This window comes from Salmo salar, chromosome ssa06 (assembly GCF_905237065.1).
Source record: "Salmo salar chromosome ssa06, Ssal_v3.1, whole genome shotgun sequence".
NCBI classification, from domain to species: Eukaryota; Metazoa; Chordata; class Actinopteri; order Salmoniformes; family Salmonidae; genus Salmo; species Salmo salar.
The window spans coordinates 90,270,903-90,295,367 of record NC_059447.1 but is presented as its reverse complement, the minus strand read 5'-3'; the positions used below and the strand labels follow the sequence as shown (position 1 = coordinate 90,295,367).

General features: G+C 43.0%; 1 protein-coding gene across 7 annotated transcripts in view; it reads left to right on the top strand.

Annotated features, from left to right (window-relative positions):
- zc3h14 (zinc finger CCCH-type containing 14) overlaps window positions 1-21,489 on the top strand; it is a 29,553-nt gene extending 8,064 nt beyond the window's left edge. For 6 of the 7 annotated variants that reach the window (XM_045721165.1, XM_045721166.1, XM_045721167.1 and 3 more), the window contains exons 11-18: window positions 2,512-2,633; window positions 4,299-4,522; window positions 4,934-5,157; window positions 5,981-6,116; window positions 6,332-6,477; window positions 19,831-19,910; window positions 20,098-20,204; window positions 20,835-21,489. In XM_045721165.1, the coding sequence (XP_045577121.1) occupies window positions 2,512-2,633; window positions 4,299-4,522; window positions 4,934-5,157; window positions 5,981-6,116; window positions 6,332-6,477; window positions 19,831-19,910; window positions 20,098-20,204; window positions 20,835-20,838 (1,043 nt within the window). In that variant the 3' untranslated portion in view covers window positions 20,839-21,489. The remainder of the gene's footprint in view (window positions 1-2,511; window positions 2,634-4,298; window positions 4,523-4,933; window positions 5,158-5,980; window positions 6,117-6,331; window positions 6,478-19,830; window positions 19,911-20,097; window positions 20,205-20,834) is intronic. The other variant, XM_045721168.1, reaches the window with a different exon arrangement.
- The last annotated feature ends 2,976 nt before the right edge of the window (window positions 21,490-24,465 follow it).

Sequence of the window (24,465 nt, the reverse complement as noted above, 5' to 3'; positions counted from 1 at the left end):
ACGCCTGGTCCTGTATGTGTCCCTGGGGGCGTGCCTATGACTGAGTTAGACTTGGTTACAGAAATACAATTCTATGTTTTGCTTATGGTAGAGAAATTAACATTAAATTCTCTGCTAACAGCTCTTGTAGCTATTCCAGCAGTCAGCATGCCAATTGCACACTACCTTAACTTTTAGTGGCCTTTTATTGTCAGTATTCATACCCCTTCACTTTTTTTCCACATTTTGTTACGTTAAAGCCTATTCTAAAATGTATTCAATTGTTTTTTTCCCTCATCAATCTACACACATTACCCCATAAGGACAAAGCAAAAACAAAATAAAATAAAAAAACTTCACATTTACATAAGTATTCAGACCCTTTACTCAGTACTTTGTTGAAGCACCTTTGACAGTGATTACAACCTCGAGTCTTCTTGGGTATGGCGCTACAAGCTTGGCACACCTGTATTTGGCGAGTTTCTCTCATTCTGCTCTGCAGAGCCTCTCAAGCTCTGTCAGGTTGGATGGGGAGTGTCACTGCACAGCTATTTTCATGTTTTCAGAGATGTTCAATCAGGTTCAAGTCCGGCTCTGGCTCGGCAACTCCAAGACATTCAGAAACTTGTCCTGAAGCCATTCCTGCGTTGTCTTGGCTGTGTGCTTAGGGTTGTAGTCTTATTGGAAGGTGAACCTTTGTCCCAGTCTGAGGTCCTGAGCGCTCTGGAGCAGGTTTTCATCAAGGATCTCTCTGTACTTTGCTCCGTTCATCTTTCCCTCGATCCTGACTAGTGTCCCAGTCCCTGCCGCTGAAAAACATCCCACAGCATGATGATGCCACCACCATACATCACCGTAGGGATGGTATTGGCCAGGTGATGAGCGGTGCCTGGTTTCCTCCAGACGTGACGCTTGGCATTCAGGCCTAAGAGTTCAATCTTGGTTTCACCAGACCAGAGAATCTTGTTTCTCATGATCTGAGTCCTTTAGGTGCCCTTTGGCAAACTCCAAGTGGGCTGTCATATGCCTTTTACTGAAGACTGGCTTTCATCTGGCCACTCTACCATAAAGGCCTGATTTGTGGAGTGCTGCAGAGATGTTTTTTCTTTCTGGAAGGTTCTCCTATCTCCACAGAGGAACTATGGAGCTTTGTCAGAGTGACCATCGGGTTCTTGGTCACCTCCCTGACCAAGGCCCTTCTCCCCCGATTGCTCAGTTTGGCCGGGCAGCCAGCTCTGTGGTTCCAAAGTTCTTCCATTCAAGAATGATGGAGGCCACTGTGTTCTTGCGGACCTTCAATGCTGCAGAAATGTTTTGGTCCCCTTCCCCAGATCTGTGCCTCGACACAATCCTGTCTTGGAGCTCTACGGACAATTCCTTTGACCTCGTGGCTTGGTTTTTGCTCTGACTTGCACTGTCAACTGTTCAATGGAAACAGGATGCATCTGAGCCCAATATCGAGTCTCATTACATAGGGTCTGAATACTTCTATAAATAAGCTATCTCCATTTTTTTATTTTTAATAAATTTTCAAAGAAATCTAAACCTGTTTTCGCTTTGTCATTATGGGGTATTGTGTGTAGATTGAGGACTGTTTTGTCCAACGTTGCGTGATTAGTGCTTTTTGAGGGCGGTTCAATTATAAAATAATTCCAAAAAATTATGGGTTTCTATAATTTTTTAGAAACATTAAATACATTGAAATTATGACTTATTTTAGAGCTTTTTAATGGAAAAGCCAAAAATGGGGAACATTCATTTGCCAAAATATTACGTTGTCTCTGTCCAGACATCAATAGAAAAATTATGAATTACTATGAAATAATAAAATATTTTAATTACTTTAGTTTTTCTTTCTTTACTTTATTTTTCATCCTTAAACTCTTCTCAGGAAGTATCAGCCAGCCAGACAATGTTCTCGCTCTGCTCTCCATACTGTACTGTCTTTAGTCGTCCTGTTTAGCTAGGCAAGCCTGCCTGAACATGCTGTCTGACGAAATCATTTGACTAGTTCTTCAAAATTGACTTTCAAACTCTCTCTCTCTCTCTCTCTCCCCGTGTTGTGTACATTCTTCTCTCATACGGTCTGTGTATATAACTTAAAGTAGCAGGCATAAGTGTATCCATCTCTGTCCGAGCTGGAAAGAACAGGCACAATGGATTATGGTCATTGCAGTTAATTACCACGTTTATACACTGAATTAGGTTGAATATTTGGTTAATGAAAACTAAACTACCTTCAGCCCAGTGTCCCACATAGTTCTTGATTCGATTTCTCTCATGAATGATTTGATTTCTCTCTAGAAAAACGGCACATTGGGCTCACAAAAATAACTAAATGGAATTCAAGTAATTTAACTGACGTTAGTCAATTATAATAACAAAAAACCCATTTACCTACATTTTGGTTAATCGCTCACCGCTACTAACACACTGGAGAGTAGGACTGTTTAACTCAGGGGACCAACTCCTTCACTTCTGATTTTTGGATCAACTAACAAAATATAGTTTTCTCACATCATCCTTGTGCAGCTCTGGAGGTGGCTGAGGGGAGTGTTCTGAAGCCGTTTGACACGCGCTCCTTCATCGTGAGGAGGCCTGAACTGGAGGAGGAACTGGTTCCTGTCCGGAGCAGACTGGGACAACTGGACAAGGTGATGATGATGAACATAACGAATTATATCCATTTAGCCCCCCCCCCCCAAAAAAACGATTTCCATGTCAGCATGGAAATACATTTAGACAGGCTGAAGTCTAAGCTATTGGGGGGGGGGGTTCTACTAGGCTTACATATGGAATTGTTTTAAGATGGTTATACCATGGATCACTTAGCTCTTTGCTTTAGTATTTTAGGACCCCTTTAGGTATTTATTTCAACTTTTATTTAACCAGGTAGGCCAGTTGAGAACAAGTTCTCATTTACAATTGTTTTACTTTATTATTTTGAAACATTTTAGAATTTGGCCTTTACTACTATAGACCAGAGAAACGCACAGAACAGGCAAACAATAAATCATAAGGTTTTGAAGTGTCTGTCCTGAATCTAGGACCGGGGTATTCGACTCTGACCCTGTGAGGCCCGGAGCCTGCTGCTTTTCTCTTCTACCTGATTATTAATTGCAGACACCTGGTGTCCCAGGTCTAAATCAGGGCCTGATTTTAGAGGGGGAACCACCCACCTGGTGTCCCAGGTCTAAAATCAGGCCCTGATTTTGGAGGGGGAACCACCCACCTGGTGTCCCAGGTCTAAATCAGGGCCTGATTTTAGAGGGGGAACCACCCACCTGGTGTCCCAGGTCTAAATCAGGGCCTGATTTTAGAGGGGGAACCACCCACCTGGTGTCCCAGGTCTAAATCAGGGCCTGATTTTAGAGGGGGAACCACCCACCTGGTGTCCCAGGTCTAAAATCAGGGCCTGATTTTAGAGGGGGAACCACCCACCTGGTGTCCCAGGTCTAAATCAGGGCCTGATTTTAGAGGGGGGAACCACCCACCTGGTGTCCCAGGTCTAAATCAGGGCCTGATTTTAGAGGGGGGAACCACCCACCTGGTGTCCCAGGTCTAAATCAGGGCCTGATTTTAGAGGGGGAACCACCCACCTGGTGTCCCAGGTCTAAATCAGGGCCTGATTTTAGAGGGGGAACCACCCACCTGGTGTCCCAGGTCTAAATCAGGGCCTGATTTTAGAGGGGGAACCACCCACCTGGTGTCCCAGGTCTCAAATCAGGGCCTGATTTTAGAGGGGAACCACCCACCTGGTGTCCCAGGTCTAAAATCAGGCCCTGATTTTAGAGGGGGAACCACCCACCTGGTGTCCCAGGTCTAAAATCAGGCCCTGATTTTAGAGGGGGAACCACCCACCTGGTGTCCCAGGTCTAAATCAGGCCCTGATTTTAGAGGGGGAACCACCCACCTGGTGTCCCAGGTCTAAATCAGGCCGTGATAAGAGGGGAACAATGTAAACCCGCAGTGGAACTGGCTTTGAGGTCCAGAGTTATTTGAGGGATTTCAAAACTACTTCAATTCCTTTTTTTTTTTTTACCGGTACCATGGTTACTTTCAGACGTGTCCTGTGACACTTGTGAGGGTCGTAGAGCAAAATGGAGAACACCATCGTGTTCCTGAGTCATCTTTCCATAGAGGGGTCATATTAGTTTTGTTGGTCAAAATGTTTGTGAGACCTAGGCAGATGGATTGAGACATGAAGAAACACTTAACCACTCTATTGTGATCTCATAGAGTAACAACAGTGTTTTTTTTTTTAAAGTCATTGAGTATAACACAACCTGAATATCTTATTTCCACTGTGGTCCTGTTAGGTGCCTATGACGAGTAGGCTGGGGTTAGAGGAGGTGCCACCTCCTATGAGGAGTGGACTGGAGGAAGTGGCACCTCCTATGAGGAGTAGACTGGGACTGGAGGAAGTGGCACCTCCTATGAGGAGTAGACGGGAGGAGACCACAGTGCCTATGAGGAGCAGGCTGGGAGCCATGGTCAAGGAGGAGATCCAGCCAGCTACTCCACGCATGGTGCAGCCAGCCAGGTATATCACACTGACTGCCCTCTTCGCGGCTCACACTGACTGCCCTCTTCGCGGCTCACACTGACTGCCCTCTTCGCGGCTCACACTGACTGCCCTCTTCGCGGCTCACACTGACTGCCCTCTTCGCGGCTCACACTGACTGCCCTCTTCGCGGCTCACACTGACTGCCCTCTTCGCGGCTCACACTGACTGCCCTCTTCGCGGCTCACACTGACTGCCCTCTTCGCGGCTCACACTGACTGCCCTCTTCGCGGCTCATAGTGTGCTGGCTCAGATATTTTCTTTATACGTCATTGTTGCAGCAGCAGGGTTCCAGCATGGCTCACTGAAAACAAGCCAAGTAAACAAAACTGTCATAATGCTTTTGTCTGTCTCCCTTCCTCTGCCTCCCTCTGCCTTCCTCCCTCCTAGCAGTGAGAAGGCTGAAGCCGTGGGGTCAGCCAGTCCTAAGTTCATTGTGACCCTGGATGGGGTTCCTAGCCCCCTGGGTAACCTAGGAGATTGTGACATGGAGACAGATGACAGTTATCCTAAACCAACCAAGACCATCATGCCTGACCCCTCCATCCACCTCGGAACAAAACCCAAACTCAGCATCCACCACAGACTGCAGGGGGAACCACAATACCCTGATGGTAAAGGGATTGATTTATTCATTCATTTATTGGCAAAATGGTTAGAAATAAAATGCATTATTTTATTTTTTTTGCTTCTATAATTAGTATTCGGTTGTGAGCCTTGATACTCGGGTATTACAATTGTGAAGGCTTTTTCAGTGGTTAAGCACTTCCATCTGTCAGCACTTGATTCATCATTATTACTAGTGACTGATCATAATAGTCCACACCAGATGTTGTTCTGATTGGCTGTCTCTGTATAACAGCTGAGGCTACCACACCAGATGTTGTTCTGATTGGCTGTCTCTGTATAACAGCTGAGGCTACCACACCAGATGTTGTTCTGATTGGCTGTCTCTGTATAACAGCTGAGGCTACCACACCAGATGTTGTTCTGATTGGCTGTCTCTGTATAACAGCTGAGGCTACCACACCAGTCAGCCACACTAACACTTTCTGTCAACTACACTATAGCTCCTCTAGGATTTCAACGTTGTCCTAAGTGACCAGTTTTCTGGGCTAGTCTGTAACCTGACTGGGGATGTTCACCAGTCACTACTGTCAGTGTCAGCCACCAAACTACAAGAAATCTGTATTTTTCAATGGAAAGAGGTTCTGGTGAGGTAAGGAGACTTTGGGCTGAGCAAGGTTCTCACTAGCCAGCTTTGACACTGTGCTGGATAGGGTACGAGTCAAAGTTTTTTTGTTTGGTATGCTTTTTTTGTAAGAAACACCCAGAGAGCTAGGTGGATATCATTCTACAGAGTCGTTTCTGGTCTAGGAAAGCCGGCCTTCATCTAAACTCTTTCATCCTTCTAATCGTGTCGTTTCTCGGTTTCAGAGTTGGGGATGGAGACTGAGGAGGAGGAAGAGGTGGGTCCTGTGAAGAGACAGAAGGTTCTGGAGAGGTGTAAGTTCTGGCCCGTCTGTAAGACTGGAGATGAGTGCGTTTACCACCACCCTACCACTCAGTGCAAGTAAGAACAACCTTACTCAGATGGATTTCCCTTCAGCCTCTAGAATGTTGAATAGAGACCGATAGACACTCCATGAATTGAAAATCAAAACAACGTCTGCATTGTGTTTTTGTGGAATTGTGGGGTTTTAAACCCTAAAGCTACATACATTTTGATTTTTATTGGCTTGACTAATATGTTGTTCTCTCCTCCGTCCCCCCTCTCTCTGTGGCTAGAACTTTCCCCAGCTGTAAGTTTGGGGACAAATGCCTTTTCGTCCATCCTAACTGTAAGTTTGACGGCAAGTGTTCCAAACCAGATTGTCCCTTCACTCACGTCAGCCGCAGAGGACCTGCCCCCTACACCCCCCCAATCAGACCAGGTACAGACACACCCCTTTAAGCACCGCCCCCCCCCCCCCAGTAGATTAGAACGTTATGCTGCATTCATGACATGTGGGGAAACTCAGAAAATAGTACTTGTAAACTGGAAGCAATGAGTTGTGTGCTTTGAACTGATTTTAAACGCTGATTGCTAATGGTGAACGAGCTGGGCCAACCATAAATTGAAAGTACAGCTGTCATACTCCTATGCAAATTATAATGTTAAAAAAACAAAACATATTTTATGAGATGTTATGAACGCAGGAATAGATTAGGATGTTTGTATATGTTCGTTATTAAATGTGTAGATATTACCAGTTGAGATTTTACCTTTTTATTTGATGTCTTCTACCTTTGTATCTAACAGCAGTGTTTTAATTAGTGTCTCCAGTCCAGTCCAGCAGTGTTTTAACTGGTTTAATTACAGTGTCTCCAGACCAGCAGTGTTTTAACTGGTTTAATTACAGTGTCTCCAGTCCAGCAGTGTTTTAACTGGTTTAATTACAGTGTCTCCAGTCCAGCAGTGTTTTAACTGGTTTAATTACAGTGTCTCCAGACCAGCAGCGGTGTTTTAACTGGTTTAATTACAGTGTCTCCAGTCCAGTCCAGCAGTGTTTTAACTGGTTTAATTACAGTGTCTCCAGTCCAGTCCAGCAGTGTTTTAACTGGTTTAATTACAGTGTCTCCAGTCCAGTCCAGCAGTGTTTTAACTGGTTTAATTACAGTGTCTCCAGTCCAGTCCAGCAGTGTTTTAACTGGTTTAATTACAGTGTCTCCAGTCCAGTCCAGCAGTGTTTTAACTGGTTTAATTACAGTGTCTCCAGTCCAGTCCAGCAGTGTTTTAACTGGTTTAATTACAGTGTCTCCAGTCCAGTCCAGCAGTGTTTTAACTGGTTTAATTACAGTGTCTCCAGTCCAGTCCAGCAGTGTTTTAACTGGTTTAATTACAGTGTCTCCAGTCCAGCAGTGTTTTAACTGGTTTAATTACAGTGTCTCCAGACCAGCAGTGTTTTAACTGGTTTAATTACAGTGTCTCCAGACCAGCAGTGTTTTAACTGGTTTAATTACAGTGTCTCCAGACCAGCAGTGTTTTAACTGGTTTAATTACAGTGTCTCCAGTCCAGTCCAGCAGTGTTTTAACTGGTTTAATTACAGTGTCTCCAGTCCAGACCAGCAGTGTTTTAACTGGTTTAATTACAGTGTCTCCAGTCCAGACCAGCAGTGTTTTAACTGGTTTAATTACAGTGTCTCCAGTCCAGTCCAGCAGTGTTTTAACTGGTTTAATTACAGTGTCTCCAGTCCAGCAGTGTTTTAACTGGTTTAATTACAGTGTCTCCAGTCCAGCAGTGTTTTAACTGGTTTAATTACAGTGTCTCCAGTCCAGCAGTGTTTTAACTGGTTTAATTACAGTGTCTCCAGTCCAGCAGTGTTTTAACTGGTTTAATTACAGTGTCTCCAGTCCAGTCCAGCAGTGTTTTAACTGGTTTAATTACAGTGTCTCCAGTCCAGTCCAGCAGTGTTTTAACTGGTTTAATTACAGTGTCTCTAGTCCAGTCCAGCAGTGTTTTAACTGGTTTAATTACAGTGTCTCCAGTCCAGTCCAGCAGTGTTTTAACTGGTTTAATTACAGTGTCTCCAGTCCAGCAGTGTTTTAACTGGTTTAATTAGTGTCTCCAGTCCAGTCCAGCAGTGTTTTAACTGGTTTAATTACAGTGTCTCCAGTCCAGACCAGCAGTGTTTTAACTGGTTTAATTACAGTGTGTCCAGTCCAGACCAGCAGTGTTTTAACTGGTTTAATTACAGTGTCTCCAGACCAGCAGTGTTTTAACTGGTTTAATTACAGTGTCTCCAGTCCAGCAGTGTTTTAACTGGTTTAATTAGTGTCTCCAGTCCAGTCCAGCAGTGTTTTAACTGGTTTAATTACAGTGTCTCCAGTCCAGTCCAGCAGTGTTTTAACTGGTTTAATTAGTGTCTCCAGTCCAGACCAGCAGTGTTTTAACTGGTTTAATTAGTGTCTCCAGTCCAGACCAGCAGTGTTTTAACTGGTTTAATTAGTGTCTCCAGTCCAGACCAGCAGTGTTTTAACTGGTTTAATTACAGTGTCTCCAGTCCAGCAGTGTTTTAACTGGTTTAATTACAGTGTCTCCAGTCCAGACCAGCAGTGTTTTAACTGGTTTAATTAGTGTCTCCAGTCCAGCAGTGTTTTAACTGGTTTAATTAGTGTCTCCAGTCCAGCAGTGTTTTAACTGGTTTAATTACAGTGTCTCCAGTCCAGACCAGCAGTGTTTTAACTGGTTTAATTAGTGTCTCCAGACCAGCAGTGTTTTAACTGGTTTAATTACAGTGTCTCCAGTCCAGACCAGCAGTGTTTTAACTGGTTTAATTACAGTGTCTCCAGTCCAGCAGTGTTTTAACTGGTTTAATTAGTGTCTCCAGTCCAGACCAGCAGTGTTTTAACTGGTTTAATTACAGTGTCTCCAGTCCAGACCAGCAGTGTTTTAACTGGTTTAATTAGTGTCTCCAGACCAGCAGTGTTTTAACTGGTTTAATTACAGTGTCTCCAGTCCAGACCAGCAGTGTTTTAACTGGTTTAATTACAGTGTCTCCAGTCCAGCAGTGTTTTAACTGGTTTAATTAGTGTCTCCAGTCCAGACCAGCAGTGTTTTAACTGGTTTAATTACAGTGTCTCCAGTCCAGACCAGCAGTGTTTTAACTGGTTTAATTACAGTGTCTCCAGTCCAGCAGTGTTTTAACTGGTTTAATTAGTGTCTCCAGTCCAGACCAGCAGTGTTTTAACTGGTTTAATTACAGTGTCTCCAGTCCAGCAGTGTTTTAACTGGTTTAATTAGTGACTCCAGTCCAGTCCAGCAGTGTTTTAACTGGTTTAATTACAGTGTCTCCAGTCCAGTCCAGCAGTGTTTTAACTGGTTTAATTACAGTGTCTCCAGTCCAGACCAGCAGTGTTTTAACTGGTTTAATTACAGTGTCTCCAGTCCAGTCCAGCAGTGTTTTAACTGGTTTAATTACAGTGTCTCCAGTCCAGTCCAGCAGTGTTTTAACTGGTTTAATTACAGTGTCTCCAGTCCAGCAGTGTTTTAACTGGTTTAATTAGTGTCTCCAGTCCAGTCCAGCAGTGTTTTAACTGGTTTAATTACAGTGTCTCCAGTCCAGCAGTGTTTTAACTGGTTTAATTACAGTGTCTCCAGTCCAGCAGTGTTTTAACTGGTTTAATTACAGTGTCTCCAGTCCAGACCAGCAGTGTTTTAACTGGTTTAATTACAGTGTCTCCAGTCCAGCAGTGTTTTAACTGGTTTAATTACAGTGTCTCCAGTCCAGCAGTGTTTTAACTGGTTTAATTACAGTGTCTCCAGTCCAGACCAGCAGTGTTTTAACTGGTTTAATTACAGTGTCTCCAGTCCAGACCAGCAGTGTTTTAACTGGTTTAATTAGTGTCTCCAGTCCAGTCCAGCAGTGTTTTAACTGGTTTAATTACAGTGTCTCCAGTCCAGACCAGCAGTGTTTTAACTGGTTTAATTACAGTGTCTCCAGTCCAGCAGTGTTTTAACTGGTTTAATTACAGTGTCTCCAGTCCAGTCCAGCAGTGTTTTAACTGGTTTAATTACAGTGTCTCCAGTCCAGTCCAGCAGTGTTTTAACTGGTTTAATTAGTGTCTCCAGTCCAGCAGTGTTTTAACTGGTTTAATTAGTGTCTCCAGACCAGCAGTGTTTTAACTGGTTTAATTACAGTGTCTCCAGACCAGCAGTGTTTTAACTGGTTTAATTACAGTGTCTCCAGTCCAGTCCAGCAGTGTTTTAACTGGTTTAATTACAGTGTCTCCAGTCCAGCAGTGTTTTAACTGGTTTAATTACAGTGTCTCCAGACCAGCAGTGTTTTAACTGGTTTAATTACAGTGTCTCCAGACCAGCAGTGTTTTAACTGGTTTAATTAGTGTCTCCAGTCCAGACCAGCAGTGTTTTAACTGGTTTAATTAGTGTCTCCAGACCAGCAGTGTTTTAACTGGTTTAATTACAGTGTCTCCAGTCCAGCAGTGTTTTAACTGGTTTAATTACAGTGTCTCCAGTCCAGACCAGCAGTGTTTTAACTGGTTTAATTACAGTGTCTCCAGTCCAGACCAGCAGTGTTTTAACTGGTTTAATTACAGTGTCTCCAGTCCAGACCAGCAGTGTTTTAACTGGTTTAATTACAGTGTCTCCAGTCCAGACCAGCAGTGTTTTAACTGGTTTAATTACAGTGTCTCCAGTCCAGCAGTGTTTTAACTGGTTTAATTACAGTGTCTCCAGTCCAGACCAGCAGTGTTTTAACTGGTTTAATTACAGTGTCTCCAGTCCAGTCCAGCAGTGTTTTAACTAGTTTAATTAGTGTCTCCAGTCCAGACCAGCAGTGTTTTAACTGGTTTAATTAGTGTCTCCAGTCCAGACCAGCAGTGTTTTAACTGGTTTAATTCAGTGTCTCCAGTCCAGACCAGCAGTGTTTTAACTGGTTTAATTACAGTGTCTCCAGTCCAGTCCAGCAGTGTTTTAACTGGTTTAATTAGTGTCTCCAGTCCAGACCAGCAGTGTTTTAACTGGTTTAATTAGTGTCTCCAGTCCAGACCAGCAGTGTTTTAACTGGTTTAATTACAGTGACTCCAGTCCAGCAGTGTTTTAACTGGTTTAATTAGTGTCTCCAGTCCAGACCAGCAGTGTTTTAACTGGTTTAATTAGTGTCTCCAGTCCAGACCAGCAGTGTTTTAACTGGTTTAATTAGTGTCTCCAGTCCAGACCAGCAGTGTTTTAACTGGTTTAATTACAGTGTCTCCAGTCCAGACCAGCAGTGTTTTAACTGGTTTAATTAGTGTCTCCAGTCCAGACCAGCAGTGTTTTAACTGGTTTAATTACAGTGTCTCCAGTCCAGTCCAGCAGTGTTTTAACTGGTTTAATTAGTGTCTCCAGTCCAGACCAGCAGTGTTTTAACTGGTTTAATTACAGTGTCTCCAGACCAGCAGTGTTTTAACTGGTTTAATTAGTGTCTCCAGTCCAGCAGTGTTTTAACTGGTTTAATTACAGTGTCTCCAGTCCAGTCCAGCAGTGTTTTAACTGGTTTAATTACAGTGTCTCCAGTCCAGTCCAGCAGTGTTTTAACTGGTTTAATTACAGTGTCTCCAGTCCAGTCCAGCAGTGTTTTAACTGGTTTAATTACAGTGTCTCCAGTCCAGACCAGCAGTGTTTTAACTGGTTTAATTACAGTGTCTCCAGTCCAGTCCAGCAGTGTTTTAACTGGTTTAATTACAGTGTCTCCAGTCCAGACCAGCAGTGTTTTAACTGGTTTAATTAGTGTCTCCAGTCCAGCAGTGTTTTAACTGGTTTAATTACAGTGTCTCCAGTCCAGTCCAGCAGTGTTTTAACTGGTTTAATTACAGTGTCTCCAGTCCAGACCAGCAGTGTTTTAACTGGTTTAATTAGTGTCTCCAGTCCAGTCCAGCAGTGTTTTAACTGGTTTAATTACAGTGTCTCCAGTCCAGCAGTGTTTTAACTGGTTTAATTAGTGTCTCCAGACCAGTCCAGCAGTGTTTTAACTGGTTTAATTAGTGTCTCCAGTCCAGCAGTGTTTTAACTGGTTTAATTACAGTGACTCCAGTCCAGCAGTGTTTTAACTGGTTTAATTACAGTGTCTCCAGTCCAGACCAGCAGTGTTTTAACTGGTTTAATTAGTGTCTCCAGTCCAGCAGTGTTTTAACTGGTTTAATTACAGTGTCTCCAGTCCAGCAGTGTTTTAACTGGTTTAATTACAGTGTCTCCAGTCCAGCAGTGTTTTAACTGGTTTAATTACAGTGTCTCCAGTCCAGTCCAGCAGTGTTTTAACTGGTTTAATTACAGTGTCTCCAGTCCAGTCCAGCAGTGTTTTAACTGGTTTAATTACAGTGTCTCCAGTCCAGTCCAGCAGTGTTTTAACTGGTTTAATTACAGTGTCTCCAGTCCAGTCCAGCAGTGTTTTAACTGGTTTAATTACAGTGTCTCCAGTCCAGCAGTGTTTTAACTGGTTTAATTACAGTGTCTCCAGTCCAGTCCAGCAGTGTTTTAACTGGTTTAATTACAGTGTCTCCAGTCCAGTCCAGCAGTGTTTTAACTGGTTTAATTACAGTGTCTCCAGTCCAGTCCAGCAGTGTTTTAACTGGTTTAATTACAGTGTCTCCAGTCCAGTCCAGCAGTGTTTTAACTGGTTTAATTAGTGTCTCCAGTCCAGCAGTGTTTTAACTGGTTTAATTAGTGTCTCCAGACCAGCAGTGTTTTAACTGGTTTAATTACAGTGTCTCCAGACCAGCAGTGTTTTAACTGGTTTAATTACAGTGTCTCCAGTCCAGTCCAGCAGTGTTTTAACTGGTTTAATTACAGTGTCTCCAGTCCAGCAGTGTTTTAACTGGTTTAATTACAGTGTCTCCAGACCAGCAGTGTTTTAACTGGTTTAATTACAGTGTCTCCAGACCAGCAGTGTTTTAACTGGTTTAATTAGTGTCTCCAGTCCAGACCAGCAGTGTTTTAACTGGTTTAATTAGTGTCTCCAGACCAGCAGTGTTTTAACTGGTTTAATTACAGTGTCTCCAGTCCAGCAGTGTTTTAACTGGTTTAATTACAGTGTCTCCAGTCCAGACCAGCAGTGTTTTAACTGGTTTAATTACAGTGTCTCCAGTCCAGACCAGCAGTGTTTTAACTGGTTTAATTACAGTGTCTCCAGTCCAGACCAGCAGTGTTTTAACTGGTTTAATTACAGTGTCTCCAGTCCAGACCAGCAGTGTTTTAACTGGTTTAATTACAGTGTCTCCAGTCCAGCAGTGTTTTAACTGGTTTAATTACAGTGTCTCCAGTCCAGACCAGCAGTGTTTTAACTGGTTTAATTACAGTGTCTCCAGTCCAGTCCAGCAGTGTTTTAACTGGTTTAATTAGTGTCTCCAGTCCAGACCAGCAGTGTTTTAACTGGTTTAATTAGTGTCTCCAGTCCAGACCAGCAGTGTTTTAACTGGTTTAATTAGTGTCTCCAGTCCAGACCAGCAGTGTTTTAACTGGTTTAATTACAGTGTCTCCAGTCCAGTCCAGCAGTGTTTTAACTGGTTTAATTAGTGTCTCCAGTCCAGACCAGCAGTGTTTTAACTGGTTTAATTAGTGTCTCCAGTCCAGACCAGCAGTGTTTTAACTGGTTTAATTACAGTGACTCCAGTCCAGCAGTGTTTTAACTGGTTTAATTAGTGTCTCCAGTCCAGACCAGCAGTGTTTTAACTGGTTTAATTAGTGTCTCCAGTCCAGACCAGCAGTGTTTTAACTGGTTTAATTAGTGTCTCCAGTCCAGACCAGCAGTGTTTTAACTGGTTTAATTACAGTGTCTCCAGTCCAGACCAGCAGTGTTTTAACTGGTTTAATTAGTGTCTCCAGTCCAGACCAGCAGTGTTTTAACTGGTTTAATTACAGTGTCTCCAGTCCAGACCAGCAGTGTTTTAACTGGTTTAATTAGTGTCTCCAGTCCAGACCAGCAGTGTTTTAACTGGTTTAATTACAGTGTCTCCAGACCAGCAGTGTTTTAACTGGTTTAATTAGTGTCTCCAGTCCAGCAGTGTTTTAACTGGTTTAATTACAGTGTCTCCAGTCCAGTCCAGCAGTGTTTTAACTGGTTTAATTACAGTGTCTCCAGTCCAGTCCAGCAGTGTTTTAACTGGTTTAATTACAGTGTCTCCAGTCCAGTCCAGCAGTGTTTTAACTGGTTTAATTACAGTGTCTCCAGTCCAGACCAGCAGTGTTTTAACTGGTTTAATTACAGTGTCTCCAGTCCAGTCCAGCAGTGTTTTAACTGGTTTAATTACAGTGTCTCCAGTCCAGACCAGCAGTGTTTTAACTGGTTTAATTAGTGTCTCCAGTCCAGCAGTGTTTTAACTGGTTTAATTACAGTGTCTCCAGTCCAGTCCAGCAGTGTTTTAACTGGTTTAATTACAGTGTCTCCAGTCCAGACCAGCAGTGTTTTAACTGGTTTAATTAGTGTCTCCAGTCCAGTCCAGCAGTGTTTTAACTGGTTTAATTACAGTGTCTCCAGTCCAGCAGTGTTTTAACTGGTTTAATTAGTGTCTCCAGACCAGTCCAGCAGTGTTTTAACTGGTTTAATTAGTGTCTCCAGTCCAGCAGTGTTTTAACTGGTTTAATTACAGTGACTCCAGTCCAGCAGTGTTTTAACTGGTTTAATTACAGTGTCTCCAGTCCAGACCAGCAGTGTTTTAACTGGTTTAATTAGTGTCTCCAGTCCAGCAGTGTTTTAACTGGTTTAATTACAGTGTCTCCAGTCCAGCAGTGTTTTAACTGGTTTAATTACAGTGTCTCCAGTCCAGCAGTGTTTTAACTGGTTTAATTACAGTGTCTCCAGTCCAGTCCAGCAGTGTTTTAACTGGTTTAATTACAGTGTCTCCAGTCCAGTCCAGCAGTGTTTTAACTGGTTTAATTACAGTGTCTCCAGTCCAGTCCAGCAGTGTTTTAACTGGTTTAATTACAGTGTCTCCAGTCCAGTCCAGCAGTGTTTTAACTGGTTTAATTACAGTGTCTCCAGTCCAGCAGTGTTTTAACTGGTTTAATTACAGTGTCTCCAGTCCAGTCCAGCAGTGTTTTAACTGGTTTAATTACAGTGTCTCCAGTCCAGTCCAGCAGTGTTTTAACTGGTTTAATTACAGTGTCTCCAGTCCAGTCCAGCAGTGTTTTAACTGGTTTAATTACAGTGTCTCCAGTCCAGTCCAGCAGTGTTTTAACTGGTTTAATTACAGTGTCTCCAGTCCAGACCAGCAGTGTTTTAACTGGTTTAATTACAGTGTCTCCAGTCCAGACCAGCAGTGTTTTAACTGGTTTAATTACAGTGTCTCCAGTCCAGTCCAGCAGTGTTTTAACTGGTTTAATTACAGTGTCTCCAGTCCAGTCCAGCAGTGTTTTAACTGGTTTAATTAGTGTCTCCAGTCCAGCAGTGTTTTAACTGGTTTAATTACAGTGTCTCCAGTCCAGACCAGCAGTGTTTTAACTGGTTTAATTAGTGTCTCCAGTCCAGCAGTGTTTTAACTGGTTTAATTACAGTGTCTCCAGTCCAGACCAGCAGTGTTTTAACTGGTTTAATTAGTGTCTCCAGTCCAGTCCAGCAGTGTTTTAACTGGTTTAATTACAGTGTCTCCAGTCCAGTCCAGCAGTGTTTTAACTGGTTTAATTACAGTGTCTCCAGACCAGCAGTGTTTTAACTGGTTTAATTACAGTGTCTCCAGACCAGCAGTGTTTTAACTGGTTTAATTACAGTGTCTCCAGTCCAGCAGTGTTTTAACTGGTTTAATTACAGTGTCTCCAGTCCAGCAGTGTTTTAACTGGTTTAATTACAGTGTCTCCAGTCCAGACCAGCAGTGTTTTAACTGGTTTAATTACAGTGTCTCCAGTCCAGACCAGCAGTGTTTTAACTGGTTTAATTACAGTGTCTCCAGTCCAGACCAGCAGTGTTTTAACTGGTTTAATTACAGTGTCTCCAGTCCAGTCCAGCAGTGTTTTAACTGGTTTAATTACAGTGTCTCCAGTCCAGCAGTGTTTTAACTGGTTTAATTACAGTGTCTCCAGACCAGCAGTGTTTTAACTGGTTTAATTAGTGTCTCCAGTCCAGCAGTGTTTTAACTGGTTTAATTACAGTGACTCCAGTCCAGTCCAGCAGTGTTTTAACTGGTTTAATTACAGTGTCTCCAGTCCAGTCCAGCAGTGTTTTAACTGGTTTAATTAGTGTCTCCAGACCAGCAGTGTTTTAACTGGTTTAATTAGTGTCTCCAGTCCAGCAGTGTTTTAACTGGTTTAATTAGTGTCTCCAGTCCAGCAGTGTTTTAACTGGTTTAATTACAGTGTCTCCAGTCCAGTCCAGCAGTGTTTTAACTGGTTTAATTAGTGTCTCCAGTCCAGCAGTGTTTTAACTGGTTTAATTACAGTGTCTCCAGTCCAGACCAGCAGTGTTTTAACTGGTTTAATTACAGTGTCTCCAGTCCAGCAGTGTTTTAACTGGTTTAATTACAGTGTCTCCAGTCCAGTCCAGCAGTGTTTTAACTGGTTTAATTACAGTGTCTCCAGTCCAGTCCAGCAGTGTTTTAACTGGTTTAATTAGTGTCTCCAGTCCAGCAGTGTTTTAACTGGTTTAATTACAGTGACTCCAGTCCAGCAGTGTTTTAACTGGTTTAATTACAGTGTCTCCAGTCCAGACCAGCAGTGTTTTAACTGGTTTAATTAGTGTCTCCAGTCCAGACCAGCAGTGTTTTAACTGGTTTAATTACAGTGTCTCCAGTCCAGTCCAGCAGTGTTTTAACTGGTTTAATTACAGTGTCTCCAGTCCAGACCAGCAGTGTTTTAACTGGTTTAATTACAGTGTCTCCAGTCCAGCAGTGTTTTAACTGGTTTAATTACAGTGTCTCCAGTCCAGTCCAGCAGTGTTTTAACTGGTTTAATTACAGTGTCTCCAGTCCAGACCAGCAGTGTTTTAACTGGTTTAATTACAGTGTCTCCAGTCCAGTCCAGCAGTGTTTTAACTGGTTTAATTACAGTGTCTCCAGTCCAGACCAGCAGTGTTTTAACTGGTTTAATTACAGTGTGTCCAGTCCAGCAGTGTTTTAACTGGTTTAATTACAGTGTCTCCAGTCCAGACCAGCAGTGTTTTAACTGGTTTAATTAGTGTCTCCAGTCCAGACCAGCAGTGTTTTAACTGGTTTAATTACAGTGTCTCCAGTCCAGCAGTGTTTTAACTGGTTTAATTACAGTGTCTCCAGTCCAGCAGTGTTTTAACTGGTTTAATTACAGTGTCTCCAGTCCAGCAGTGTTTTAACTGGTTTAATTACAGTGTCTCCAGTCCAGCAGTGTTTTAACTGGTTTAATTACAGTGTCTCCAGTCCAGCAGTGTTTTAACTGGTTTAATTACAGTGTCTCCAGTCCAGCAGTGTTTTAACTGGTTTAATTACAGTGTCTCCAGTCCAGCAGTGTTTTAACTGGTTTAATTACAGTGTCTCCAGTCCAGCAGTGTTTTAACTGGTTTAATTACAGTGTCTCCAGTCCAGTCCAGCAGTGTTTTAACTGGTTTAATTACAGTGTCTCCAGTCCAGACCAGCAGTGTTTTAACTGGTTTAATTACAGTGTCTCCAGTCCAGACCAGCAGTGTTTTAACTGGTTTAATTAGTGTCTCCAGTCCAGACCAGCAGTGTTTTAACTGGTTTAATTACAGTGTCTCCAGTCCAGTCCAGCAGTGTTTTAACTGGTTTAATTACAGTGTCTCCAGTCCAGCAGTGTTTTAACTGGTTTAATTACAGTGTCTCCAGTCCAGACCAGCAGTGTTTTAACTGGTTTAATTACAGTGTCTCCAGTCCAGACCAGCAGTGTTTTAACTGGTTTAATTACAGTGTCTCCAGTCCAGTCCAGCAGTGTTTTAACTGGTTTAATTACAGTGTCTCCAGTCCAGTCCAGCAGTGTTTTAACTGGTTTAATTAGTGTCTCCAGACCAGTCCAGCAGTGTTTTAACTGGTTTAATTAGTGTCTCCAGACCAGTCCAGCAGTGTTTTAACTGGTTTAATTAGTGTCTCCAGTCCAGTCCAGCAGTGTTTTAACTGGTTTAATTAGTGTCTCCAGTCCAGTCCAGCAGTGTTTTAACTGGTTTAATTACAGTGTCTCCAGTCCAGCAGTGTTTTAACTGGTTTAATTAGTGTCTCCAGACCAGCAGTGTTTTAACTGGTTTAATTAGTGTCTCCAGACCAGCAGTGTTTTAACTGGTTTAATTAGTGTCTCCAGACCAGTCCAGCAGTGTTTTAACTGGTTTAATTAGTGTCTCCAGACCAGCAGTGTTTTAACTGGTTTAATTACAGTGTCTCCAGTCCAGTCCAGCAGTGTTTTAACTGGTTTAATTACAGTGTCTCCAGTCCAGTCCAGCAGTGTTTTAACTGGTTTAATTACAGTGTCTCCAGTCCAGCAGTGTTTTAACTGGTTTAATTACAGTGTCTCCAGTCCAGTCCAGCAGTGTTTTAACTGGTTTAATTAGTGTCTCCAGTCCAGTCCAGCAGTGTTTTAACTGGTTTAATTACAGTGTCTCCAGTCCAGTCCAGCAGTGTTTTAACTGGTTTAATTACAGTGTCTCCAGTCCAGCAGTGTTTTAACTGGTTTAATTACAGTGTCTCCAGTCCAGTCCAGCAGTGTTTTAACTGGTTTAATTCAGTGTCTCCAGTCCAGTCCAGCAGTGTTTTAACTGGTTTAATTACAGTGTCTCAGTCCAGTCCAGCAGTGTTTTAACTGGTTTAATTACAGTGTCTCCAGTCCAGTCCAGCAGTGTTTTAACTGGTTTAATTACAGTGTCTCCAGTCCAGACCAGCAGTGTTTTAACTGGTTTAATTACAGTGTCTCCAGTCCAGACCAGCAGTGTTTTAACTGGTTTAATTACAGTGTCTCCAGTCCAGACCAGCAGTGTTTTAACTGGTTTAATTACAGTGTCTCCAGTCCAGCAGTGTTTTAACTGGTTTAATTACAGTGTCTCCAGTCCAGCAGTGTTTTAACTGGTTTAATTACAGTGTCTCCAGTCCAGACCAGCAGTGTTTTAACTGGTTTAATTACAGTGTCTCCAGTCCAGTCCAGCAGTGTTTTAACTGGTTTAATTACAGTGTCTCCAGTCCAGACCAGCAGTGTTTTAACTGGTTTAATTACAGTGTCTCCAGTCCAGACCAGCAGTGTTTTAACTGGTTTAATTCAGTGTCTCCAGTCCAGTCCAGCAGTGTTTTAACTGGTTTAATTACAGTGTCTCCAGTCCAGCAGTGTTTTAACTGGTTTAATTACAGTGTCTCCAGTCCAGCAGTGTTTTAACTGGTTTAATTACAGTGTCTCCAGTCCAGACCAGCAGTGTTTTAACTGGTTTAATTACAGTGTCTCCAGTCCAGCAGTGTTTTAACTGGTTTAATTACAGTGTCTCCGTCCAGTCCAGCAGTGTTTTAACTGGTTTAATTCAGTGTCTCCAGTCCAGCAGTGTTTTAACTGGTTTAATTACAGTGTCTCCAGAGCCAGCAGTGTTTTAACTGGTTTAATTACAGTGTCTAGAGTAGTCCAGCAGTGTTTTAACTGGTTTAATTACAGTGTCTCCAGACCAGCAGTGTTTTAACTGGTTTAATTACAGTGTCTCCAGTCCAGACCAGCAGTGTTTTAACTGGTTTAATTAGTGTCTCCAGTCCAGACCAGCAGTGTTTTAACTGGTTTAATTACAGTGTCTCCAGTCCCCAGCAGTGTTTTAACTGGTTTAATTAGTGTCTCCAGTCCAGACCAGCAGTGTTTTAACTGGTGTTACTTTAATTCCAGTACCTCCAGTCCAGACCAGCAGTGTCTGCCGTTTCTTCCCAGAGTGTAAGAAGATGGACTGTCTCTTCTACCACCCCAAGGTCAGAACGATACTCTAGGACCATGAGGTTGAAAGGAGTTTGTCCTCAAATACCTGTTTGAGCTGTTTTGTTATAAAATCTTTCATTAGGCACTAGTAAGGAAATAATGAATGTTTTGAGTGCTGATCAAAATGTTTCTGTATAACTTCAAGATGATGTTTTAAGACTGTTTTCTTTTCTCTGTCAGCCTTGTCGGTTTGGAGTCCTGTGTAAACATACTGGCTGCACCTTCTACCACCCCACTGCCCCGGTCCCTCCCAGACACGCCCTCAAGTGGACTAAGGCCCAGAGCAGGTAACCAGGCATTACATACCTAGTATTACCTACCCAGAGCAGGTAACCAGGCATTACATACCTAGTATTACATACCCAGAGCCGGTAACCAGGCATTACATACCTAGTATTACATACCCAGAGCAGGTAACCAGGCATTACATACCTAGTATTACATACCCAGAGCAGGTAACCAGGCATTACATACCTAGTATTACATACCCAGAGCAGGTAACCAGGCATTACATACCCAGAGCAGGTAACCAGGCATTACATACCCAGAGCAGGTAACCAGGCATTACATACCCAGAGCAGGTAACCAGGCATTACATACCCAGAGCAGGTAACCAGGCATTACATACCCAGAGCAGGTAACCAGGCATTACATACCCAGAGCAGGTAACCAGGCATTACACATACCCAGTATTACCTATCCAGAACAAACTCTACATACTTAACGTTACCTCTCATAACTTCTGTGGTGTGCTTTTAAAAGCTGGAACACATGTTTTGCCATTCATCATTTGTTATGCAACATATTTTACTGGTACTTTGTTCAAATCCAAGTAACTGAAATGATGTCTCATGAAAATCTCCAAACTGTGTCCTATTTGGTCCTAATGCTCTTTTATTTTCCTTGTATCTTCCTAGCTAGACTACAAGAGTACCCGAGACTGACCGAGTCAAGATGATGTGAAGCTATAGAACAGGGTTCCCCAACTGGTGGCCTGCGGGCTGAATTTGGCCCGCAGCTGATTTTATTTGCCCTGCCTCCAAGTTTTCTGAGCAAAAATAAAGTGTTTATTATTGTTGGACATAAGACTGTGTAAAAACACCAGCATTTCAGCTTCAAGTGATTTTTAACTTTGGAAATGTGTTCCAAACTATTCCCATGCATAATAAAGACATTTGATTTGTATACAAATGTAAGCAAAGTTTGAAGTAATTGTTTTAGTCAAATATATCTGAACTTCTTGCTGTCAATTTGCAGTCTACAATTTTTTTTTTTTTAAGTTCTGGCCCCCTGAACATTCTTTAGAATGTTTTTTTGTTGTTGCCTGTGGCTGAATCTAGTTGATCCCTGCTGTAGAAGATATGGTCATACTGTTCAGTTATTGTTTTATTCTCTTACGGTTTAATTATCAACCATCTGGTCAGTCCTTTATTTGTTTTTATTTCATTTTGTGAAACTGACCATTTTTTTTTTTTTTAACCAGACAAAACTTACAGGGTTTTGTAAAGTTGTTGTACTGCAGATTTTTTGGGGGGGATAATGTTGAAAGTATATTAAAATACTCCATGTCAAGTTTGCTGGTCTGTGTATTTTCATAACCTCGTCCCCAGGCTCAGTTGAGGGAGAGACCGATCATTACGCTGCTGGACTGACTGGGTGCCACCCCTTAGATCTGTCTGGACCTGCTGTTTCCACACTGAACATCAGTCAAATGTATTTTGTAAAGCCCTCAGGAGTTGTCAAAAAGTGCTTTATATAGAAATCCAGCCAAAAACCCCAAAGAGCAAGGAATGCAGATGTAGAAGCACTGTGGCTAGGAACAATTCCCTAGATGGCAGGAACCTAGAGAGGAAGCAGGCTCTGACAGGATTTTCTGATGAGGGGTGGGTGCTGAGGAGCCTGGTTACCCAATGGCTGTGCCTCTGCCCAGTCATGTGAAATCCATAGATTAGGATCTAATGAATTTATTTCAACTGACTGATTTCCTTCTATGAACTGTAACTCAGTAAAATCTTTGAAATTGTTGGATTTGTATTGTGTGTGTGTGTGTGTACACACAAGTATGTGTACACACACAAGTATGTGGACACCCCTTCAAATTAGTGGATTTGGCTCAGAACGGGACCACTGAGTGCTGAAGTGAGTTTCGTGTTAAAAACTGTCTGTCCTCAGTTGCAACACTCCCTACTGAGTTCCAAACTGCCTCTGGAAGCAACGTCAGCACGTGAACTGTTTGTCGGGAGCTTCATGAAATGGGTTTCTATGGCCAAGCAGCCGCACAGAAGCCAAAGATCATGTGCAATGACAAGCGTCAGTTGGAGTGGCGTAAAGATCGCCGCCATTGGACTCTGGCGTGATGAATCACGCTTCACCATCTGTCAGTCCGACGGACAAATCTGGGTTTGTTGGATACCAGGAGAACGCTACCTGCCCGAGTGCATAGTGCCAACTGTAAAGTTTGGTGGAGTAGGAATAATGTTCTGGGGCTGTTTTTCATGATTTGGGTTAGGCACTTTAGTTCCAGTGAAGGAAAATGACATTCTTGACGATTCTGTGCTTCCAACTTTGTGGCAACAGTTCGGGGGAAGGCCCTTTCCTGTGTAAGCATGACAATGCCCCTGTGCACAAAGCGAGGTCCATACAGAAATGGTTTGTTGAGATCGGTGTTGAAGAACTTGACTGGCCTACTCAGAGCCCTGACCTCAACCCCGTTGAACAACTTTGGGATGAATTGGAACACCGACTGCGAGCCAAGCCTAATAGCCCAACATTAGTGCCCGACCTCACGAATGCTCTTGTGGCTGAATGGATGCAAATCCCTCCCAGAAGAGGGAATAAGGCTGTTATAGCTGCAAAAAGGGGGAACCAACTCCAAATGAATGCCCATGATTGTGGAATGAGATGTTGGATGAGCAGGTGTCCACATACTTTTGGTAATGTAGTGTATCTCAGACTGCCACTCTAAGCTATTGTACACCATTGCATAATATGGAAACCATTACTATGGAAACCAATAACATGGAAAGCATTACTATGGAAACCAATAACACATGGAAACCATGTCCTTTTCAGGATCACTAAGTGTCAGAAACCAGTTCACACCAAGTAAAACGTACATCATTTATCATCTTTGTCCTTCAATAAAATGAATTAACTGTTACAAGACACAAGACTTAGCTTAGCACCGGAGTTTCTCTCTTTCTCTCTGCTCTCGGAGGACCTGAGCCCTAGGACCATGCCTCAGGACTACCTGGCATGATGACTCCTTGCTGTCCCCAGTCCACCTGGCCGTGCTGCTGCTCCAGTTTCATCTGTTCTATCTGCGGCTATGGAACCCTGACCTGTTCACCGGACGTGCTATCTTGTCCCGGACCTGCTGTTTTCGACTCTCTCTACCGCACCTGCTGTCTCTAAGAAAAGCCAACTGACATTTACTCCTGAGGTGCTGACCTGTTGCACCCTCTACAACCACTGTGATTATTATTATTTGACCCTGCTGGTCATCTATGAACATTTGAACATCTTGGCCATGTTCTGTTATAATCTCCACCCGGCACAGCCAGAAGAGGACTGGCCACCCATCATAGCCTGGTCCCTCTCTAGGTTTCTTCCTAGATTCCTGCCTTTCTATGGAGTTTTTCCTAGATACCGTGCTTCTACATCTGCATTGCTTGCTGCTTGGGGTTTTAGGCTGCATTTCTGTACAGCACTTTGCGATATCAGCTGATGTAAAAAGGGCTTTATAAATACATTTGATTGATTGAGTTTACTGAGACAAAAGTGCATTAAGCTTTTTCATAGTTATACAATACATTTACATTTTAGTCATTTAGCAGACGCTCTTATCCAGAGCAACTTATTACAGTTAGTGGATTCACCTTACGGTAGCTCAGACAACCACATAGATATCACGGTCATAGTAACTATATTTTGAACAATAAAGTCATTATTTGTAAAGTCAGTGCTAATAGGAAAAGACAAGTGCGAGTGGTAGTTATTTTTTCTTTCTTTTTTTTACATGAGTAGATAGATGTACCTTATGTAAGATGTAACTGGGCAGGACAACACGGAAGTCAAGCAAAATTTCAACAACACTGCAATTTCGTACACCACCGCAACAGGTCGCTGTTGTCCACACTAGAAGCCGTGTGACGCGGTGTGTGACGTCACGAATTTAACTTGAAATGCCCTAAAAATGCTCTGGTTTCTCGCCGGGTGCAGTGGCGTGCGCCTGTAATCCAAGTTGCTGGGAGGCTTAGGCTGGCGGATCGTTTGAGCTCAGGAGTTCTGAGCTCCAGTGGACTATGCCGATCGGGTGTCCGCACTAAGTTCGGTATCGATATGGTGCTCCTGGGGGAGCCCGGGACCACCAGGTCGTCTAAGGAGGGGTGCACCGGCCCAGGTCGGAAACGGAGCAGGCCAAAGCCCCCGTGCCGCTCAGTAGTGGGATCGCGCCTGTGAATAGACGCTGTAGTACAGCCTGAGCAATACAGCGGGACCCAGTCTTTTTGAGCCTTTTTTTTATTTTCTTCCATCTTTATGAATCTG